At 39.7% G+C, this 21,527-nt stretch overlaps 1 protein-coding gene and 1 pseudogene across 1 annotated transcript; both read left to right on the forward strand.

The window, feature by feature from the left end:
* The first annotated feature begins 1,154 nt into the window (after nucleotides 1–1,154).
* Nucleotides 1,155–2,193, forward strand: LOC121434083 (vomeronasal type-1 receptor 4-like). Its single transcript, XM_041632888.1, has 2 exons — nucleotides 1,155–1,229; nucleotides 1,267–2,193. Exon 2 carries the CDS (start codon nucleotides 1,273–1,275, stop codon nucleotides 2,191–2,193), a length of 921 nt encoding a protein of 306 aa, XP_041488822.1. The 5' UTR covers nucleotides 1,155–1,229; nucleotides 1,267–1,272.
* A 15,050-nt stretch (nucleotides 2,194–17,243) lies between these two features.
* On the forward strand, nucleotides 17,244–18,187 carry LOC121434073 (annotated as a pseudogene).
* Nucleotides 18,188–21,527: the final 3,340 nt, after the last annotated feature.

Here is a 21,527-nt window from a genome sequence, read left to right on the forward strand (position 1 = left end):
TGTCAGAGGAACAATTGAAAAACAATAACTGACATTTCTAGAGCCATAAGGCAACATAAACCTAAACCTGGGAACATGGCTCAGTTTATTCAGGACACAGGTAACATCATCAAGACATAAGCATTTAAAACAATCCTGTGAGTTTCACAGGAAGAAGAGCAGTGTGAACAGAGGCAGTACCTACTGTATACTGTGCATAGCCAATACTGAGGAGTCATAAGTTGATAACTGCATTCATCTCACCACAGCACCTAACACCTCATTAATCCCTTTCTTCCATCCCCCTCATCTTCTCCCCTGGTGGAGAGCTGATTCCTGCTCCCTGAGATGCCCTGAGGTCATTCACAGGAGTCACAAATGTCCTGAATCTCCACTGAAGTCACTGCTCTCTGCTACCCCCTCTCCTAGGAAGCACTACAGGGTTCTGCTAGACATGCTCCTTAGCTGCTACCAGGTGGATCCTTGAATTTTTCAGCATATCTTTTTATGACTCAGCTTTAACTGTCAGGCCCTACCTGGAAAGGTTTTACAGTTTGATTTGACATTGAGAATTATCTGAAAAATGACCAGTAAATATTTATACGGAATGAAATCAGAAATAGAAGTTATAAAGCTTCGACATCAAAGGCAAATCTAAAAACTGTTATGTAAGTCAAGATAAGTTAGATAAAAAAGGAATATCAGACAAAGGAGGAAGCAGTGTGGAGGATAAAGTTAGCAGATCTGAGAAAAGTTAGAGGTGCTGACCCAGCAGGTTTCACCGGTGTCTGTGTGATGTGGGGAAGCAGACAGGGTCAGCGTGAACCTCAGATTCTGGGAACTGAGTGCGGAAATATGAACTAGAATGAGAAACAGAGGAAGAAATCTTGGTTGGAGAATCTTGGAGTTCAATTCAGCTATGCTGAGAGTTAACTAGGATAAGCCATGCACGCAGACACACACACACACACACACACACACACACACACACACACACGACTTCATCAAGTCAGTTTTGCTAGTGTAGAGCTCAAAAATAAAAATCTTCTTTAAAACTTGACATTTTGAATATCAATTACCAAACTCACCTGTCAGAGCACACACAATATCCCAGAGTCCACAGTGTGGAAAAAGGAGGTATTTCAAGGATTTAAATCTGACTTGCTGATTCTTGCACACTAGAAAATGCTATTGTGTAAAATGTGTTTTTCAGGTCCACTTGTAACATTATTGATGCTTCCTTGAAAAGTGTTTGCATCCTGGGCACAAATTCTTCTATGTGGAAAGGAAGAAATGGTTTTGAATTTTATTATGGAAGTGATTTTCCTCTTCATGACTGTGTTTGGCACTCTGGGGAATATTTCTGTTTCTGTGAATAATATGATCAGTTGTTGGAGAGGCCCTGAGAAGAAACCCATACATATTATTCTCATCCACTTGACTTTTACAAATATCATGATCCTTCTTGCAAAGGGATTGCCAAAGACATTGGCAGCTTTTGGTTTGAGAAACTTCCCAGGTGACACAGGATGTAAGATTTTCATTTACCTGCAGAGGGTGACCCGTGGGGTCTCCATCTGCACCAGCAGTCTCCTCACTGTGGTCCAGGCCATCATCATCAGTCCCAGAGCATCTTGGTGGAGGAGGCTCAGACCAAAGTCTGCATGGCACATCCTTCCATTCTTTTCATTCTTTTGGATACTCAATGCTTTAATAGGTATGAACTTAATCCATTCTGTCACCAGTGTAAGCCTGAATATATCACAGTTTAAGAGTGAAGACGGCTACTGCTATTTTATGTTAGAAAGTCAGCAAACAAAATGGATTGTTCTCCCTCTCATGGTCCTGAGAGATGCTGTGTTTCAGGGAGCCATGGGAGGCGCCAGTGGCTACATGGTACTTCTTCTCCACAAGCACCACCAGCATGTCCTCCACCTTCAGAACTCCAAGCTTCTCTACAGAACTCCCCCTGAGCTGAGAGCTGCTCAGAGTGTCCTCCGTCTGATGCTCTGTTTTGTTTTCTTCTATTGGACTGACTGTGCTTTTTCTCTAATTTTGAGTATCTCTTTAAGGAACAATTCCTTGATGGCAAATATACAAAAATTTCTGGCCCTTGGCTATGCAACTTTTAGCCCCTTTGTGTTGATTCACAGGGATGGACTCCAGCCCGAGTGTTGGCATGCTCAGTGGGAGAAATTGAGAAACTATCTCTAATTTTTCTGTTCAATAAGTGTGAAAGAACTCTCAGTCTGTAATGCCGTGGGCAACACGAAATCTCACCCTGCAGTTTAAGCATGTGTTTATTCTCAGACAATCTTCCTGAAGACCCAAGCCTAGACTGGAGAGAGAGGGAGTCTAGAGCAAATCATAGTCATATAGAAACGTCATTCTGTTTATTGCCACACTTGGAAGGGTCTCTATTCTTTAAACTTTTTCATATTTGTATTCATTCCTGTGTATGAATAGTTTGCCTGAATTATGTTTGTATAGCTTCTGTGTGTCTGGTGCCTTTGGAGAGTGAAAAAGTCCATCAAATGCCCTGTTACTACTGGAGTACGACGTATGGTTCTGAACTAAAGTATGGGTACCAGGGACTGAACCAGGATCCTCAGCAAAACAAGCTAGTGCTCTTAACTGAACCATCTCTCAGGCACTGAAAAAAATGGCTTTAATTAGAATTTGTAAAATTGGTTTACTACTAGCATGACTGGAAACATGAAGATAAAGTTGACAAATTTTATCAGAATTCATAATGTCTTAATCCTATCATTTCAAGAAATTCCATATTTTGTTCCTGATGTTGTGATTGCTAAATGTTAGTCCCACAAGTCTATTTTGGGATTCTTCAAAGTGTCTGTAAGATTCCACCCACATAAAAGACTTTACAGAATTGTGAAAGGCTGACATGTGATGGATGAAGTTCATTGGCTAATAAAGGAACTGCCAAATTTATAGGCAGACATTAGCCCGAGGCGAACATGCCCCCCAAGGGGCGGGACCTATCCCTACATCTCCCCTTTTTGTCTAAATAAGACAGAACCAAACCAAATACAACTATATACAATAACAACAAATAATAAATATAACAAACAATATTGAGAACAAAAGCTTTGCTAAACATTCTATCTCAAGGAGTCCAAATAATGGAGAGAGTAACTACAACTATATAATCTTCAACTCCGTCAAAGATCTGAGAAGGGAATAAACACTACTCAACAAACGAGATATATCCAAAATGTGCAACAATTGACAGAGACAACTGACTACCTGGGCAATCACCCAAAGTCTCATTTGCAATGTTGAGTCAACCAATTTTGGCTAAGGCCTAACATAACATAACTGACATACCATTATTAAAGGCAAGGAACTTTTCAAAACTATCTTACCCTGTCTTGGCAGGATATGACAGTCCTGTTTTATCCATTGATGCACGCTCTGTATCTCTGTCAGTGGTTGAGGTATGGGCATTTCTTTGCCCAAAGGCCAGTTCTGTCAAATAGAAAGGCTCCAGATGGAGTGTCTTTGGTGCTCAACATTCTCTCGGGAATAGAGTGGTGTTGCCAGTAGCAATTGTGTCTCACTATCACGAAACTCTGAGTTAGATTAAAGGCCATTTTCTACAGCTCTTTGAAGAGGTCGAAGATTATCTATCTATACTGAGTATAATCTCTATATATCTAAAGAACCTGATTAGTCTAATTATAAATGACAAACTTAGATGACTATTTATCTATATAATTCTCAATCTCTATCTAACTTAAAGACTAAGACAATAAACAACTGTGTAACAAATGAGGATAATGACCTCCAAATATAAACACTGTACAAATATACATTACAATATGGTAAATATATATCAATACACAAACATTATATAAGTTTCTTAATCAGAGGTAGAAATGTACACTGCAATATGGTAAATATATACAATATATATTTATCAATACAATATATGTCAATACATAAAATATGTTTTAAACAGAGATAGAAACATGCATGCATACAATAGTCAATATAATTTAACTTTGTATCAATATACAAGAATCGATACCAATATATTTGTCTAAAAGCAGTAACTCACAATTATGAATCTATTATCCCATCATTCCCTCTTTTTTTTTCCAAAATGATCCCTGAGATTATAAAATTCCTCCCCCAACCTCCCAACCCCTAAATGATGTCCCTAAAACCAAGGCTAAACTTTACTGGGAGAGGGGACGTCGTCCTCTAGAATTACTTCCAGCTGTCATGGGGGCGACGTTCTTTCTGGGGGATCCTGTGAAAGTAAAATGATGGTTAAATTTCAAGATCAATGTCTTTTAAAATTGCAAATTGTCTCTGAGTATTTTGTGGAGGTCTGGCCAGAATGTTGTACAAGATGTGCAGCATTTCAGCTAACCAAGTTGAGATCGTCTTGTGCAGCTGGTATCCAAAACAGGTCTTGTAGTAGCGCTATCAGTATCATGACGTCATATCAACCAGGTAGAGTTGTTGTGGGGCCCCATCTTCTTCCTGGAAACTTCAAATGTCACTTCAGGAAAAACTCATTGTTCATTATGAAAAACTTAAACATTAATCATATAGACATACATATATATATATTCAATGAAAGGCATGATAGATATATTCAATGAAAAGTATGATAGATATGGAGAAAAGCAAAGATGTTTTCTAAACTCATATTTCTTTCTGTCCCATATCATGGCTCTTGATATGAGACAGAAACTCCAGAAACTCTGGGTTTTTCACTTACTAACAGGCTTGGAATTGGAGAGGGACTGAGCCAGAGTCCAACTTCAAAACCAGCTCTCTATATTTATAAAGAAATGTTTAATAAGACATATATATATATATATATATATATAATTAATACTTACAAAATGTGTCCATCCATCAGTAATTAAATATTCAGGGTCCCTCAATTTCTTTGAAGATGAGTATTTTCCTGTGGAGATAAGAAAAGAACCGTGCCTCCAACCTATCTGTATTTCTTGCCATCAGTATGTTCGCCATCCTTATGAAAGAATTGTTAAAAAAAAAGAATTGTTATTTATCTTTTCCAAGTGGCTTCTCTTCTTCAAATCGAACCTTTATTAATTTTGATGGTATCCACAATTTTTCCTCACCTGTGGAGATAAGAGCAAAACCCCTTCCCCAACGTAGCACATCTCCTGGCTTCCATTGTGAGGTCAGCACATCCTTGAAATAAACTGGTTGATTTAGTTCAGTAGACTTTTCCATTATCCAATGTCTTTCTGCAGCCGTTGTTCCCTTCTCATTAGCGTTGAGAAAATTCAAGGTTAACAAAGCATTATGTAACCTATTTCTGGGGGTGTTTTCCACCCCTTTCTGTTTGTTCAACATATCCTTTATAGTTCGATTTGATCTTTCTATGACTGCTTGACCTGTAGGATTGTATGGTATACCTGTAACATGCTTGATATTGTAATAATCAAAAAAAACCGTTTCATTTTCCTAGAGACATAAGCAGGACCATTATCCGTCTTTATTTGTGTAGGTATACCCATGATAGCCATGACTTCTAATAAATGAGTGATTACTGAATCAGCTTTTTCTGAACTTAAAGCAGTTGCCCACTGAAAGCCTGAATAAGTGTCAATGGTGTGATGAACATATTTTAATTTGCCAAATTCTGCAAAGTGGAACACATCCATCTGCCAGATTTCATTCCTTTGGGTGCCCTTTGGATTAGCCCCTGCAGGCAGTGGCGTTTGGTTATAGAAAGAGCAAGTAGGGCATTTCTTTACAATCTCCTTAGCTTGTTGCCATGTAATTGAAAATTCTTTCTTCAAACCTTTGCTATTAACATGATGTTTTTTATGAAATTCAGAGGCTTGTAGCACACTGCCAATCAATAATTGATCAATTTCTGCATTACCTTGTGCTAGAGGACCTGGCAGACCCGTATGGGATCGGATGTGTGTTATGTATATAGGGCAAAGCCTGTTCCTGATCAAATCTTGAACCTGGAGAAACAATGAGGTTAGTTCTGTATCATCAAGTATAAATTCAGCAGTTTCAGTATGTAAAATAACTCTGCGTATTGTGAATCAGTGACTATATTAATAGGTTCTTTAAAATCCCTTAGCACCATAAGAATGGCATATAATTTCGCCTTCTGGACAGAATTATATGGACTTTGTTCCACCTTACCCAAGTCTTCTGATTTGTAACCTGCCTTCCCTGATTTATTGGCATCAGTATAGAATGTAAGGGCTCCAGTTATTGGAGCATCACGGACGATTCGAGGAAGGATCCAAGAGGTTCTCTTTATGAAGTTAAGCCTCTTGCTTTTTGGATAGTTGTTGTTAATGTCTCCCAAAAAATTAGCACAAGCTCTTTGCCATGGTTCATTATCTTCCCATAATTTCTTTAGTTCATCAGCAGTGAAAGGCACTATAATTTCTGCTGGGTCTATGCCTGCTAGTTGATGAAGTCTCAGCTTGCCTTTTATAATTATCTCAGAGACTTTTTCCACATAAGTTTTCAGTTTCTTACTTGGTTTATGTGGTAAAAAGATCCATTCCAAAATAATATCATCTCTCTGCATTAAAATTCCTGTAGGAGAAATTTTTGATGGTAGCATGACGAGAATACAATCGAGCTCTGGATTCACCCTGTCCACATGTGCCTGTTGTAATTTTTCCTCAATCATTGTCAGTTCCTTTTCTGCTTCAGCTGTTAATTCTCTGGGACTGTTTAAATCTTTATCACCATCCAAGGTTTTGTTCAAATGAATTATTAGATCAGGTGTTATTCCAATAGCTAGTCGTAGCCTGGAAATGTCTCCTAACAGTCTTTGGAAGTCATTAAGAGTCCATAGGCGATCCCTCCGAATTTGTGCCTTTTATGTCTTAATTTTTTGCAAACCTATTTTATAACCTAAATAATTAACAGAATCTCCCTTCTGAATCTTTTCAGGAGCGATTTGCAATCCCCATTTAGGTAAAAGTATCTTTATTTCTTCAAACAGTCTGTTCAAGGTATCCATGTTTGAATCGGATAACAAAATGTCGTCCATGTAATGGTATACTATAGATTTGGGGAATTTCTTGCATATTATTTGCAATGGTTGGTTCACAAAATATTGGCACAGGGAGGGGCTATTTAACATACCCTGGGAGAGAACGGTCCAGTGGTACCTCCTCGAAGGTTGAGAATTGTTATAAGTAGACACTGAGAAGGCAAATCTTTCTCTATCTTCTTTTTGCAAAAATATAGTGAAAAAACAATCCTTTAAATCAATAACTATGAGAGGCCATCCTTTTGGTAATAAAGAGGGCAAAGGAATTCCAGATTGCACAGGGCCCATAGGTTGAATAACCTTGTTGATGGCCCTGAGATCTGTCACCATTTTCCATTTACCTGATTTTTTCTTAACCACAAATACAGGAGAATTCCAAGGGCTGGTAGATTCTTCTATATGTCCAGCATCTAATTGTTCTTTTACCAGCTGTTCTAAAGCCTGTAACATTTCCTCAGCTAAAGGCCATTGCTTTGTCCATATTGGTTTCTCAGTCAACCATTTTAGAGGCAAGCCTGTTGGTATCTCTGAAGGGACATCAATTGCTTGTTCTTGTACAGCCAGAATGGCCCGTTTTCTCCATTTGTAATATCTTTTAATATTATTCTCAGAAATATAGGCTCTAGAAGTAGCAGGAATGTTAATTTCGGTATTCCATTGTTGTAATAGGTCAAATTTAATCCCAGCACTCGGGAGGCTATTACTACAGATTGGCGCCCAGATGTGTGGACAACTGAATCCACTGAAAGCCTGAGAAAGCTTGGGAAAGAGAAGAGCATGTTTTCTTGGTAGCTGCAATTTAATAGAGGCTTCCTGACTCAGCTTTAGCTGCAAGCTTGCAGCTCTTTTAAGAGGTCCTGCTACGAAACACTTAAACAGTGTTGACGAAAAGCTGAATGCATGCTTTTTGGTTTTCAGCCGTAGCAGGAAAAAAGCTGAGCTGTTTAAAAATGCCGGCTTTCTGGGCCATCCTGCCAGGGCAAACTCTGACTGTTTGAGGCAGGAGGGCCGGCTACAGAGAGAGGACTTGAGTGTTGTCTGTTGTAGCTCGCTGGCTGGCAGGGACCTTGAAACACCATAGAGTTGTGGCTATAAACATGGCTGCAGCCTGTATATCTGCCATGAGGCTGGAAAGCTAAGGAATGGACTGGATCTAGCTGGCAAAGCCACGGCTTTAATCCTACTGATATTGCTTGGTAAATTAAAGACTCATGTGATCAGAAAAAAGAGAGATATACAGTAAAGAGAGATTCAAAGACAAAGAAAATTTTTAAATGGTTTACAGTGTGTTAAAAATCTATGCAGACTAAAAGTTGAATTTCTTAAAGTAAAAAACATAAGAAAGGAAGAGATTTGTTGTGTGTGGTAGTACACACCTTTAATCCCAACACTTGGAAGGCAGAGGGAGATTGACCTCTGTGACTTCAAGGTGTGGTAGCACACGCCTTTAATCCCAGTTCCTAGAAGGCAGAGACAAACAGATCTCTGTGAGTTCAAGGTGTAGTAGTGTACACCTTTAATCTCGAATGCCTGGGAGGCAGAGACAGGCTGATCTCTGAGAGTTCAAAGACAGCCTGGTCTACAGAGTTACTTCAGGTCAAAGATACAGAGAACCTGTCTCAAAAAGCAAAGAGTTAAAAGTAAAAATAAACAAAATAGAGGTTAAAACAAAGCTGCACAAAGATGGAAAACACACTGAGAATTTTGATACTGTATGCTATTATGCTCTCTTTAAATTATTTAAATGGTGAGGAAGGAGCAACAGATGCTAAAAGATATTTATTTATAAATGCTGCTGAACTAATCCAACATAGATATTTTGATGCCTTGACTTTGAAATTTGGATCTAAGGACATGATGCTTTGGAAAGGAGTTTCTTATTTTGTTTTCACAGAGGATGAGACCCTGTTCATTTCTTCTATTCCGATTTGGTATGATGGACCACGCCCTCCTGAAGGGTTGGTGTGAACACCTTCAGAAAATTGCTTCGCTCAACTGCCAACTGAGATGAATCTAGCACACAGGTTATACCATGAAAGACCTAATTAACGACGCCCCCATTCAGCAGGAAGAAGTTTGGAGAGAAATAACTGCGCCCATATTCCCAAAAAATGTTTATAAATGTTCTTTTACATTTAAAGGGGGATATGATATAGGTATGAATAATTTGCATTAGTATAGATTTTGCTTTATTGATAGAGATTTACGGTCAATTTTGTTATTTGTATATGTATTTCTGATATTGATTAAGGTATTGTGATTGTGTAGTTCACTTAAAATGTAATATATATATATATATATATAGCTTGTTAATAGATAATCATAATAGTCAAGTTTGTAGTCATGTTAGTTAAGATTTTCTAGATGTGCATAGATATATCTTAGACAGGCATTCTTCATATCTTTCAAAGATTATAGATTATGGCATTTTAAATGTTTTAATAACTTAGGACTTTTCATGACAATGAGACACTCTGCTCCTGGCAGCACCAATCTACTTCAAGAGGAAGATGGGCATCGAAGAGGCTCGTTATGGAATTTGATAGCCATTTGGGCAAGAAACGGTTCTTGCCTGGACTATTGCATAAACTGGACACAGAGAACCCGCAGAGAGAGGACTACTGAACTTGCCTAAGGTGAGATGATCTTTCAGGGTTCCTGATTCATGAAAGAGTCTGTGAGACATTCTGCAGGACACAACAGATAGTGACTGAACTGACTTTGAATTTTCCTGCTTTATGGAAATGTCTGCTGGATACCATGGGCCTGAAGGCTGAAGATGGATGCCCCAACGGTACAGAGGAACTTTGGGTGACTGTCCAGGCAGTGAGATGTCTCTGTCATTTCTAGAGTTTTAAAAGTTGCTTTTTTCTTCTTTGCTTAGGTAGTATTGTATCTTTCTGGAGTCTTTGATGGAGTTAAGAATAGTTAGTTATAGTTATAGTTTTCCTTAGTTATGATAAAGATTATTGTAACTTTTACTTGATAACTGTTTTGTTATATGTAATTTTGCTATGTTAAAGTTAAAGCCTTTTTTTTTTTTGTTTAAACCGAAAAAGGGGAAATGATGGAGGAAGGTCATTGGCTAATAAAGGAACTGCCTTGGCCCATTTTATTGGTTAGAAGACAGGTGGGAGGAGTAAACAGAACAGAACGCTGGGAGGAAGAGGAAGTGAGCTCAGACTCCACAGCTCTCCTCTCGGGAGCAGACGCCTCAGAGAGATGCCATGCCCCGCTCCCGGGCAGACACACGCCATGAAGCTCCGACCCAGGATGGACTAGGCTAGAATCTTCCCAGGTAAGACCGGTTTTCACAGATTATTAGAGATGGGTTGATCGGGATGTGAGAATTAGCCTGTAAGGGCTAGAGCTAAAGGGCCAAGCAGTGTTTAAATGAATACAGTTTGTGTGTTGTTATTTCAGGGCATAAGCTAGCCAGGCAGTTGGAGTGCCAGGGACGCAGCCCCGCCGCTCATATTACTACAGACATGTACTGTGCAGTCAGTCACTAGATGATCAATGCTCAGTCACTACACTTAAATGCCCTGAAACTTCTTACTGGTCTTATACCTGAGAGCATTCTCTGCAGGAATAAACATTGCATGTGTAATAAAAAAATTATTACTCAACATAGAAACGTGGGATAATGTAGATCAAGGTAAAAAAGTGAGAACTCTTTTTAAAAGGGTTACAAACACACGAAAACAGGGTCGAGCATGGCTTCTTGGTAACCACCTTTTCTTTGGTAGGCTTATTGCTAGTGGCAATCAGAGGCACAGCCACTTTAAGTGGCCCTGCTACTGAGCACTTAAATGGGGTTTATGAGCTGTGTGCAGTGTGCTACTTGGTGGTAAAGCAGACCCAACAACTTTCCAGAGCTGGAGCAGTGAAGGTGGCTCCTGCTGGTACCTTGGCCATGAAGCTAAACTAACTGTCCGGGAGCCAAGAGGCAAGGAGCCAACCACATGTTCTATGCCAACACATGTGGTAAGCTGAGTAGTGCCAGTGACTACCATAGCAGTTTACGATCATCTCAGACAATCAAAGAACAATACAGATTCAGATGGAGAAATACTCTAAACAGGTTGCAAGGTGTTTAAAAATATACATAGGCCTGAGAGAGAAAAGAGAAAATGTATATGCAGTTATAAAATAAAAAATAGTTTAAAGATGATAGTAAATTCTTTAAACATTTTTAGTCTAAAATTTTTAAAGTTAAAAAAAATAATAAGCCAACCCTAAGGTGGCTCCCTTAACTAAGAATTGTTCTTCCGTGCTCCCCTATCCAATCTTCCTTTATCCCAATCATCTTGTTTCCCCAAGTTCCCCCCATCCTCCCCTTCTCCCTCTTCTCTCCACATCTCCCCTTACTCCCATCCCACCCCACCCCCAAAATCCCAATTTTCTCCCCGGCCATTTTGTCTATTTCCCATAGCCAAGAGGATAACTATGTTTTTCCTTGGGTTCACCTTCTTACTTAGCTTCTTTAGGTTCACCAATTGTAGACTCCATGACCCTTATTTATGGCTAGAAACCAATTATGAGTGAGTACATCCCATGTTCATCTTTTTGGGTCTGGGTTACCTCACTCAGTATCGTGTTTTCTTTTCTTTTTCTTTTTTTATTGAGAAAAGGAGAAAAAAAAAGCAAGTTTCCCCCTCCTCCCAGCCTCCCGTTTCCCTCCCCCTCCTCCCACCCTTCTCCCCCTCCTCCCACCCTTCTCCCCCTCCTCCCACCCTTCTCCCCCTCCTCCCACTCCTCCCCCCCTCCCTCTCCAGTCCAAAGAGCAGTCAGGGTTCCCTGCCCTGTGGTAAGTCCAAGGTCCTCCCCCCTCCGTCCATGTCTAGGAATGTGAACATCCAAACTGGCTAGGCTCCCACAAAGCCAGAACATGAAGTAGGATCAAAACCCCGTGCCATTGTCCTTGGCTTTTCATCAGCCCTCATTGTTCGCCATGTTCAGAGAGTCCACTTTCATCCCATGCTTTTTCAGTCACAGTCAGCTGGCCTTGGTGAGCTCCCAATAGATCAGCCCCACTGTCTCAGTGGGTGGGTGAGCCCCTCATGGTCCTGACTTCCTTGCTCATGTTCTCCCCCGTTCCGCTCCTCATTGGGATCTTGGGAGCTCAGTCCAGTGCTCCAGTGTGTGGGTCTCTGTCTCTATCTCCATCCATCACCAGATAAAGGTTCTATGGTAATATGCAAGATATTCGTCAGTATTGCTATAGGATAGGGTCATTTCAGGTTCCCTATCCTCAGCTGCCCAAGGAACTAACTGGGGACATCGCCTTGGGCTCCTGGGAGTTACTTTAGTATTATTTGTAATAGCCAGAACCTGGAAACAACCTAGATGCCCTTCAAAGGAAGAATGGATGAAGAAAGTGTTGAATATATATACAGTAGAGTACTACGCTGCGGTAAAAAACAATGACTTCTCGAATTTTGCATGCAAATGGATGGAAATAGAAAACACAATAATGAATGAGGTAACCCAGACCCAAAAAGATGAACATGGGATGTACTCACTCATAATTGGTTTCTAGCCATAAATAAGGGTCACGGAGTCTACAATTGGTGAACCTAAAGAAGCTAAGAAAGAAGGTGAACCCATGAAAAAACATATAGTTATCCTCTTGGCTATGGGAAATAGACAAAATGGCCGGGGAGAAAATTAGGATTTTGGGGGTGGGGTGGGATGGGGGTAAGGGGAGATGGGGAGAGAAAAGGGAGAAGGGGAGGATGGGGGGAACTTGGGGAAACAGGATGATTGGGATAAAGGAAGGTTGGATAGGGGATCACAGAAGCACAATTCTTAGTTAAGGGAGCCACCTTAGAGTTGGCAAGAGACTTGAAAAATATTTATTTTTATTTATGTGTTTGTATAATTTTAGCTTCCTTGTCCAAAATCAGGTGTTCATAGGTGTGTGGGTAAGTATCCAGGTCTTCAATTCGATTTGATTGGTCAATCTGTCCATTTTATGCCAATATCAAGCTGTTTTTATTACTGTAGCTCTATAATAGAGCTTGATATCAGGGATGGTGATGTCTCGGGAAGTTCCTTTATTATACAGAATTATTTTGGCTATCTTGGATTTTTAGTTTTTCCATATGAGGCTGAGTATTATTGTTTTGAGGCCTATGAAAAATTGTGTTTGGGTTTCTATGGGAATTGTATTGAATCTGTAGATTGCTTTTGGTAGGTTTGTCATTTTTATTATGTTGGTCCTTCCTATCCAAGAATATGGGTAAACTTTCCATTTTATGGCATATTTTTCAATTTCTTTCTTCAAAGACTTAAAGTTCTTGTTGAATAAGTCTTTCACTTCTTTAGTTAGTGTTACCCCAACGTATTTTATATTATTTGTGACTATTGTGAATGGCGATGTTACTCTAATTTCTTTCTCAGCTTTTTTATCATTTGTATAAATGAGGCCTACTGATTTTTTTTTTTTCGAGACGGGGTTTCTCTGTGTTTTTGGAGCCTGTCCTGGAACTAGCTCTTGTAGACCAGGCTGGTCTCGAACTCACAGAGATCCACCTGCCTCTGCCTCCCGAGTGCTGGGATTAAAGGCGTGCGCCACCACCAAGGCCTACTGATTTTTTAAAGTTAATCATGTATCCTGCTACATGGTACCATTGACTTTAATCTCAGTCCTGAACCCATGTTTATTTACATCATGTTGGATTTGGCATAGGAAGGACCTCCAGGGAACTAGCTTGAAAAACACACAGAAGGACCACTCTAGGACATACCTAAGTTTTTAAAAAGTGCCCTTAAAGTTTTCTAAGTAAAGATTGCTTTTAGGATAAGATAAGTATTGGGGAGGCTTTTATATTTCAATTCCCACATGGTATTTAAAGTATCTAATGGGCAGGAATGAATGAGTCATTTACAACAAAGTTCTTCACTACAGATGGGCGCAGGTAGAACAGGGGACTCTAAGTCGTCCTGGTCCATGTTTGGAACTTTCTTAGTAAGCAGAATCTCTAGAGCTGAGAATCATTTATTCTACTATTGTCCAATGAGGGATTTGATAAAGAACAGCAAGAGACTTGTCCATGTGTCAGAAGTAGATTCTACCCAGGTTGACACTTTGGGAAGATAAAAAACAGTCAGGAGATGCAGGGAGCTCCATACACAAAAACTTAGTTAGTTGTTCATTTTCTCAACTCACATTCTTTTTCTCAAAATAAGTAACACCTAATTAAGCTTAAAATAAGTTCTAAGCAAAACAGATGTAGTAATTGTGGAAAGAGGGAAAGTTGTACTTTAGGGACTGGAGCTCTGCAGAGGCCTTCCTTCCCCCGACACTATGACAACATGAAACTTGAAGTCTGCAATTCCTGGTAGAAGCCATGAGCCCCACAAATTCTGACAGTACAAATATGACCTGACAAGTGTCCCCTTCCCAGAGCTGCTCCAGATCTTGTCTGCACCACAGAGGTCCAGGTGAGTACATGGAGGTAAGATCTTCAATTCCCTCAGCTGTGCCATGGAGAGTTTCATTAAAGCAGAAGATTCTCTCTGAAAAATCCAGGGAGCAGTGCCAGACTCTGGAATCCTCAGGACCTCCACCTTCCTTCTCTTCTTGAGAAGGGTGGTCCCTGGTGCCAGAAAAATCAAAGAAGAGTAGTTCCTGGAGATACTGAAATGGAACAGAAAGAAATGCTGAGGCCTCGCTATCCATCCTCAGGCTGGAGTATCCTGACAGAGCTCTGGCTGGGTCTTTGACTAAGGCTTCCTTTCTAAATGGATCAATAAGATACATAAGATTTTCAGATGTCTCTCAAACCCTGGAGACGGTCATGATACATTGCTGGAACATCAGGACTAGAGAGACTGAGGCAAAGGAATTGTCGTTCAGGGCTAGCCTGGTTTACACAGAGAGACTCTCTCACTCAAAAATAACTAGATAGATGAAAGACAAAATATTCCCCTTTCAGGTATAAGTTTTCCGGCACTGTGACTACACCAGTGTCACTAGTGTTTGTAACACTTGTACTTTTCATTTTTGATGCATTTTCACTTTTCTAATATTGGCATAGGTTTACAATAGCCTTCTAATGCCCAATTTGACAGATTTCTGTCTGTATCCATCCTTAAAGACTCTTGATTTTATCACATATTATTATAATACTTGTCTTAAATTCAGCCATTGAATGCCTGGCTGGTGAAGAATAGAGCACTCAGTGTAACAGATATCGTTACCATCTTGAGAATTGCACCATTTAGGATCCAGGCTGTGGAGGAGGACATCCTGAAACAGCTCATCTTTAGTTTATCCCAGGCTAAGAAGCAATGAGCAACAATCTTTTTAGTTTGGTCTCTTTTTTGCCTGCTTGCTTGTTTCTTTTAGAAATAAACAGAACGGCTGGATGTAACTCACCTTATCAATCTAAACACAAGTCCATCCCTTCTTTTAAATTCATTTCCTTTAGCATTTCACAAATAATGTGGAAGATGAGACACCGCTTCCTCCACTGACAGTGACTTCAGTAGAAAGGAATCAATTAGTAGAAGATCAGAGTCTGCTCTCAAATATGACTTAAAGTTTGGGAAAAAGAAGAGAGGACAAGAAAAGTGGGAATCCCCACAAAAGCAAGGACTAAACAAATAAAGAAAAAGTTAATATTTTCCATCAGTACTTGGATGAACTGATAGCAGGGATTCTGGCAGATTTTAATAACTGACAAAACACTTAATTTTTTATTCTAATTATGTCAGTGAATACTGATGTGTTTTCTGTTAATATCTGGAGCATATTTCATTTGTACAGATACTTAGATGGTATTGTGATTTCTAGGACTCACTGAAACAGGCAATAACCTCTCTGATAAAGGAACAGTTGAAAACAATAACTGACATTTCTAGAGTCATGAGGCCACCTGGACACAAATCTCAGGACAAGGCTTGGTTGATGAAGGTCTCTGATAAAATCATTGGGACATACACATTTGAAACAATCTTGTGAGTTGAACAGGAAGGAGGGCAGGGAAGAGAGACATTGCAAGTACTCAGAACACACAAACCCATGCAGCCACTGTAATATTCAGATTTTTCCATGTCCTAAAAAAAGGTGCACAAGCTTACAGCAAATCCCTGAGAAATGAGAATGGAGCTCCAGAACTTGAAGAATAGCATCCTTCCTGAGTCCAATTTCTGGAATCACCTGGGACTGGTAAGTAAAAACCAGTCTGCCTGACAAACAGGTTGGAGGAAAAGCAGGCTGCAAAACCAGCTGACATAATAGCTGCTCAACAGGCCCCACAGAAGCAAATGGCACCATGAACTCTTAGATAGTGGAACCCCTACTCATACCAGTATGCCCCCACGTACTGTGCTTCATGCAGTTGATTTGAGGACTCATGATTCCAAAAACTGTACTCATTGCATGACAATATATAACACCTCATTAATCCAATTCCTAGGTTTACCTCATCAGCATCCCCAGGTCCAGAGCTGTTCCATGTTCCCGTATGTGTCCTGAGGTAACTTACTGGGGTACAGATGCCCTGAGTCATCTGCTAGGATCACAGCTCTCTGCTAGCCGTCTTCTAGGAAGCAACACAAGGTTCTGCTAGACACCATCCCTAACTGCGGCCTGGTAGTTCTATGAAAATTTGCAGGTTATATTTTTATGGTTTAGCGCTAACCGTATGGCTCTATCTGGAAAGGTTGTGCAATTGAACTTGACATTGAGAACGACTTATTAAAAATAACTAGTAAACATGTATATGGAAGGAAATCATAGAATGCTCAACATAAAAACTGTGAAAATATTAGGATGTAGAAATTGAAGTTATAAGGCTTTGAAATCAAATGCAAATATAGAAATTGTTACACTAATTAAGATGCAAATAAGAAAGGAGACTTTGCCCAACTGGGTGGGGAAATATGATGAAATAGAGAAAAAAGGGAAGAAATTTGATTGCAGAAATATGGAATTCAATTCAGCTATGCAGAATTAATTAGCATAATTCATGGACACAAATAAACACACACATTCAAACAAGTCATTTTGCTAGGATAAAGTTCAAACATATCTCCTTTAAAACCTTAGAGTTTTATTCCAGTTACCAAGCTCACCTGTCAGAGCACACACATAACTCAGAGTCTACAGGGAAGAGGAAGAGTTCAGGGCCCCAGTCTACAGCAGCACATGTGTCCATCACTGACTCTCATATATCAGAAAATGCTATTATGTGAAATGTTTTTCAGATAAATGTCTAGCATTACTGATGCTTTCTGGAAAAACTCTTTGTATCCTGATTACAAGATTTTCTACACAGGTAGGAAAAAAATGCTTTCAAAATTCATTAAGCAAGTACTTTTCCTCTTCATGACTGGGTTTGGCACTCTGGGGAACATTTATGTTTCTGTGAATTATATGTTCAGTTTCTTCAGAGGGCCTGAGAAGAAACCCGTACACTTTATTCTCATCCATTTGGCTTTTACAAACATCAATTCTTCTTGCGAAAGGATTGCCAAAGACAATGGCAGATTTTGGTTTGAAAAACTTCCTCCATGACATTGGATGTAAGATCATTGTTTACTTGGAGAGGGTGGCCCGTGGGGTCTCCATCTGTACCAGCAGTCTCCTCACTGTGGTCCAGGCCATAATCAATCAGTCCCAGAGCATCTGAATGGAGGAGGCTAAGACCAAAGTCTGCACGGCACATCCTTCCATTCTTTTCATTCTTTTGGATACTCAATGCTTTAATACCTATTAACCTAATCCATTCCATCACAGGTGTAAGATTGAATTTGTCACAGCTTAATAATAAAGATAACTATTGTTATTTTATGCTAGAAAGTAAGACTACAAAATGGATAGTTCTTCCCTTTATGGTTCTGAGAGATACTGTGTTTCAGGGAGCCATGGGAGGGGCCAGTGGCTACATGGTACTTCTCCACAAGCACCACCAGCATGTCCTCTACCTTCAGAACTCCAAGCTTCTCTACAGAACTCCCCCTGAGCTGAGAGCTGCTCAGAGTGTCCTCCTTCTGATGCTCTGTTTTGTTTTCTTCTATTGGGCTGACTGTGCTGTTTCTCTATTTTTAAGTCTCTCTTTAGCAGAAAAATCTTTGATGCCAGATGTTCAAAATTTTATGGCCCTTGGTTATGCAACTTTTAGCCCCTTTGTGCTGATTCACAGGGATTGATTTCTGCCTGAGTGTTTGCATGCTCAGTGGGAGATATTGAGAGACTACCTCCTTTATTTTTCTGTTCAATGAGTGTGAAAAAGTTCTCAGTTCTGCAATATTGTGGGTAAGACAAAATTCTCAGAAAACAGGTTAGGCATGTGTTTATTCTCACACAATCTTCCTGGTGACTTTATAGCCTTGACTGAGAGAGATCTTAGAAAATTACAGTGATAAAAGAAATTCTATTCTCTAATTTTCCTCTCTTTTGAAGGGACTTTTTCATTCCTATATTTGTATTGTGCTTGGATAATTTACCTGTATTATGTCCATGTAGCACATCCATGCCTAGTTCCTGTAAAGATTGAAGAGATTGTGAAATGCTCTGTGACCGACTGAATATGGGATGTACTCACTCATAATTGGTTTCTAGCCATAAACAAGGGTCACGGAGTCTACAATTGGTGATCCCAAAGAAGCTAAGTAAGAAGGTGAACCAAAGGAAAAACATATAGTTGTCCTCTTGGCTATGGGAAGTAGACAAAATTGCTGGGGAGAAAATTGAGATGTTGGGGGTGGGGTGGGATGGGGGTAAGGGGAGATGGGGAGAGAAAAGGGAGAAGGGGAGGATGGGGGGATCTTGGGGAAAAAGGAGGATTGGGATAAAGGAAGGTTAGATAGGGGAGCACGGAAGCACAATTATTAGTTAAGGGAGCCACCTTAGAGTTGGAGTTAGAAAGTTTGCTCTGAACCAAAGTGTGGTGGCTAGCAATTAAACCTGAGTCCTCTGGAAGACAAGCCAGTGCTCTCAGCCAGTCACAGAACCTAAATGCACTGAAATGTTTCCGTGGTCTTATATTCACGAAGGTTCTCTGCAGGAATGAAGGTTGTCCATATGGGATAAACTGGATAAGGAATACATAGTGAAGTTTCATTATATCTATTTGTAATTTCTCTGTTGAATAAAGATGTGGATTTCCCTTTTTACAAGATTAATCTGCAGTGTGACTGAAGCAGACTGAGTCTTGTTAGCAGCTGCCCTTTGTTAATGCCTGGTTGCTCTCCACAACACTATCCAGCTGTTTGTCATCAAAGAGCTGCAAAAGGATCTGATTCTACATCTGTTTAAGGGAAGGATTCGCTGCTTGATTTCTTAAATTAGATCCACACAATAAGATATTGACATGGTTCTAAGAATCTGATATACCCATCCTGAAAACTACGTATTGATATAATCATTGATCATGAAAGTATAGAATTGCTAGAGGTGGGTTTATGTCTTTTATTTTATTTTTAAAAAAACTGCTCTGTCATATCTGAATAAACTCCTGTAAAATTTTGGGTTCCACATGGCTTTACTTTACAATGATATATAAGTTTTTTATATTTTGCTTGGTTGCACAGTGTATTACAAATTATTTAAGTAAATGATGTGTATTGTATTATGATACATATTATTAAATAGCTTGTTTTTCAATTATAAAGATTTATTTTATGTATGTTTCTCTCTCTGTATGTGTCACGTTTGTATGGTTCCCCACACAGACCAGAAGAGGGCACTGACCACAGGGAGCTAGAGCTACAGGCAGTCATGGGTCCTAGATGTGAGTGCTGGGTAAGGAACCAGGGTCCTCTGCAAGAGGAACAGGTCTCCTAACCATCCCTGTAGCTCCTTCTCACATTTCTCATGTAATGTGACTTGTTTGTAGGGAACATTTACTATTTCTCTGAGTCCCAGTTACATAGAGGACTGGACTAATGAACACTTTCTCAGTCAGTCTGTGTAATTTGACTCAAAAAGAAGCGATGTAGGAACACAGAGAAGGAGTGAAGAAAGATGTGTTTAATCTGAATGATGAAAAGATTGTTCAGTGTTAAGAATAGAGAGAGGTGGTTAGGTGGTGTTTGTGTGCACCTTTAATCCCAGCACTTAGGAAGCATAGGCAGTCAGTTCTCTGTGAATTCAAGACCAGCCTGGTCTACAAGAGTTAGTTCCAGGAGGACAGGTACCAAAGCTACAGAGAAAACTTATCTTGAAAAATCATAAAAAGAAAAATAGAAAAAAGAAAAAGTAAAAGAAAAAAAGAAGAAAGATGAATCTTGACGGATGCCTCGGTGGGTAAAAGTATCTGCCTACAAGTCAGACAAGCTGATCCATCTCTGATGAAGAAAACTGACTCCCATGTGCTGCCCTATAACCTCCACATTCATGTTGAGACATACACACAAGAACACACACACAAACTCTTTAATTTGAAATAAAAAAATATATAGGATATACATAACTGTTGACTCAGTATGAACCAGGATGTTCTGAACTCTGAGTGGCATATAGAGTTGGTATTGTGAATTTCCCCCCAAAAAGAATAGAATTTAAAAAAATGAAACAAAACTTGGTCAGAATAATAATTAAAATTATAACATACGATGAAAATTCTAAATAAATAGTGGATAGTGAAGGCGACCGGCAAATCGGATTCAGTTTTGCCCTTCAAGTAAAGCACGTAAGATTAGACAAATAGATTAGTGTAAATAACTTCATTATTTCCTTATTCTGGACACATTGTTTCTAACCAATGTGGACCTGTGGACATTATGCTAAGTGAAATAGGTCATCTGCATACAGACAAATATACCACATGATTTTACTAGTAAGTTGAACCTAATAGAACAGAGAATAGAGCCTTCAGAATGTGGTGTGCAGCCTACAGCCCTCAGAAACTACCTCATATTTGTGAGGTGTTTATGCTTGTGTCTGGTTTCTCCATATAACTGAAAATATGAAGGGGTGGCTACTCAGAGCTTGCTAGTCTTCACCTTCAAATTCTCCCTGTCATGTGACTTCCTAGGAAGATATTTAAAAAAAAATCATTGGCCCTAGATCAGGGTAAAAACTGTGCAAGGAATTGGTTCATCTAAGCTGAGTTGAGTGGACCAGTTTACTTGGATATCCAAATTACATTGTAATTTATAGGTCATGGGAGACTCAAATGCACCTGCATGACCAGAAATTCTGGTTCAGCAGGTGACAACCTACAAAAAAAATCTGTATGAGAAAAGATCCCAAGCCTCAATCAAGATTCTACCTCCTATGCACTCCCCAAGCCAATTAGCAGCTATGGCAGGAAGAAGTGGAGACTGGAATCTTAGGTGAAGCTGTGAAAATGGCCTCCACATCCCCATGAGATTCTAACTGTCTCATTGCCAGTACCATAGGGAAGGCTACAACTCTACTGTGCCAAAGGTATTCTGTGGGCTACAGTCACTGCTTCATGGTGGCCAATGGCCATGGACTGGCTAGTTCTGTCAACTCGAGACAAGCTAGAGTTATCTAAAAGGAGGAAACTGCCATTGAGATAAT

Source organism: Microtus oregoni, unplaced genomic scaffold, assembly GCF_018167655.1.
Source record: "Microtus oregoni isolate MIOR12 unplaced genomic scaffold, Mior012 000042F_ref0000377, whole genome shotgun sequence".
NCBI lineage: Eukaryota > Metazoa > Chordata > Mammalia > Rodentia > Cricetidae > Microtus > Microtus oregoni.

What these genes read in the sequence shown, in the direction of transcription:
- LOC121434083 (XM_041632888.1), top strand. Translation starts at nt 1,273, where the DNA reads ATGGTTTTGAATTTTATTATGGAAGTGATTTTCCTCTTCATGACTGTG.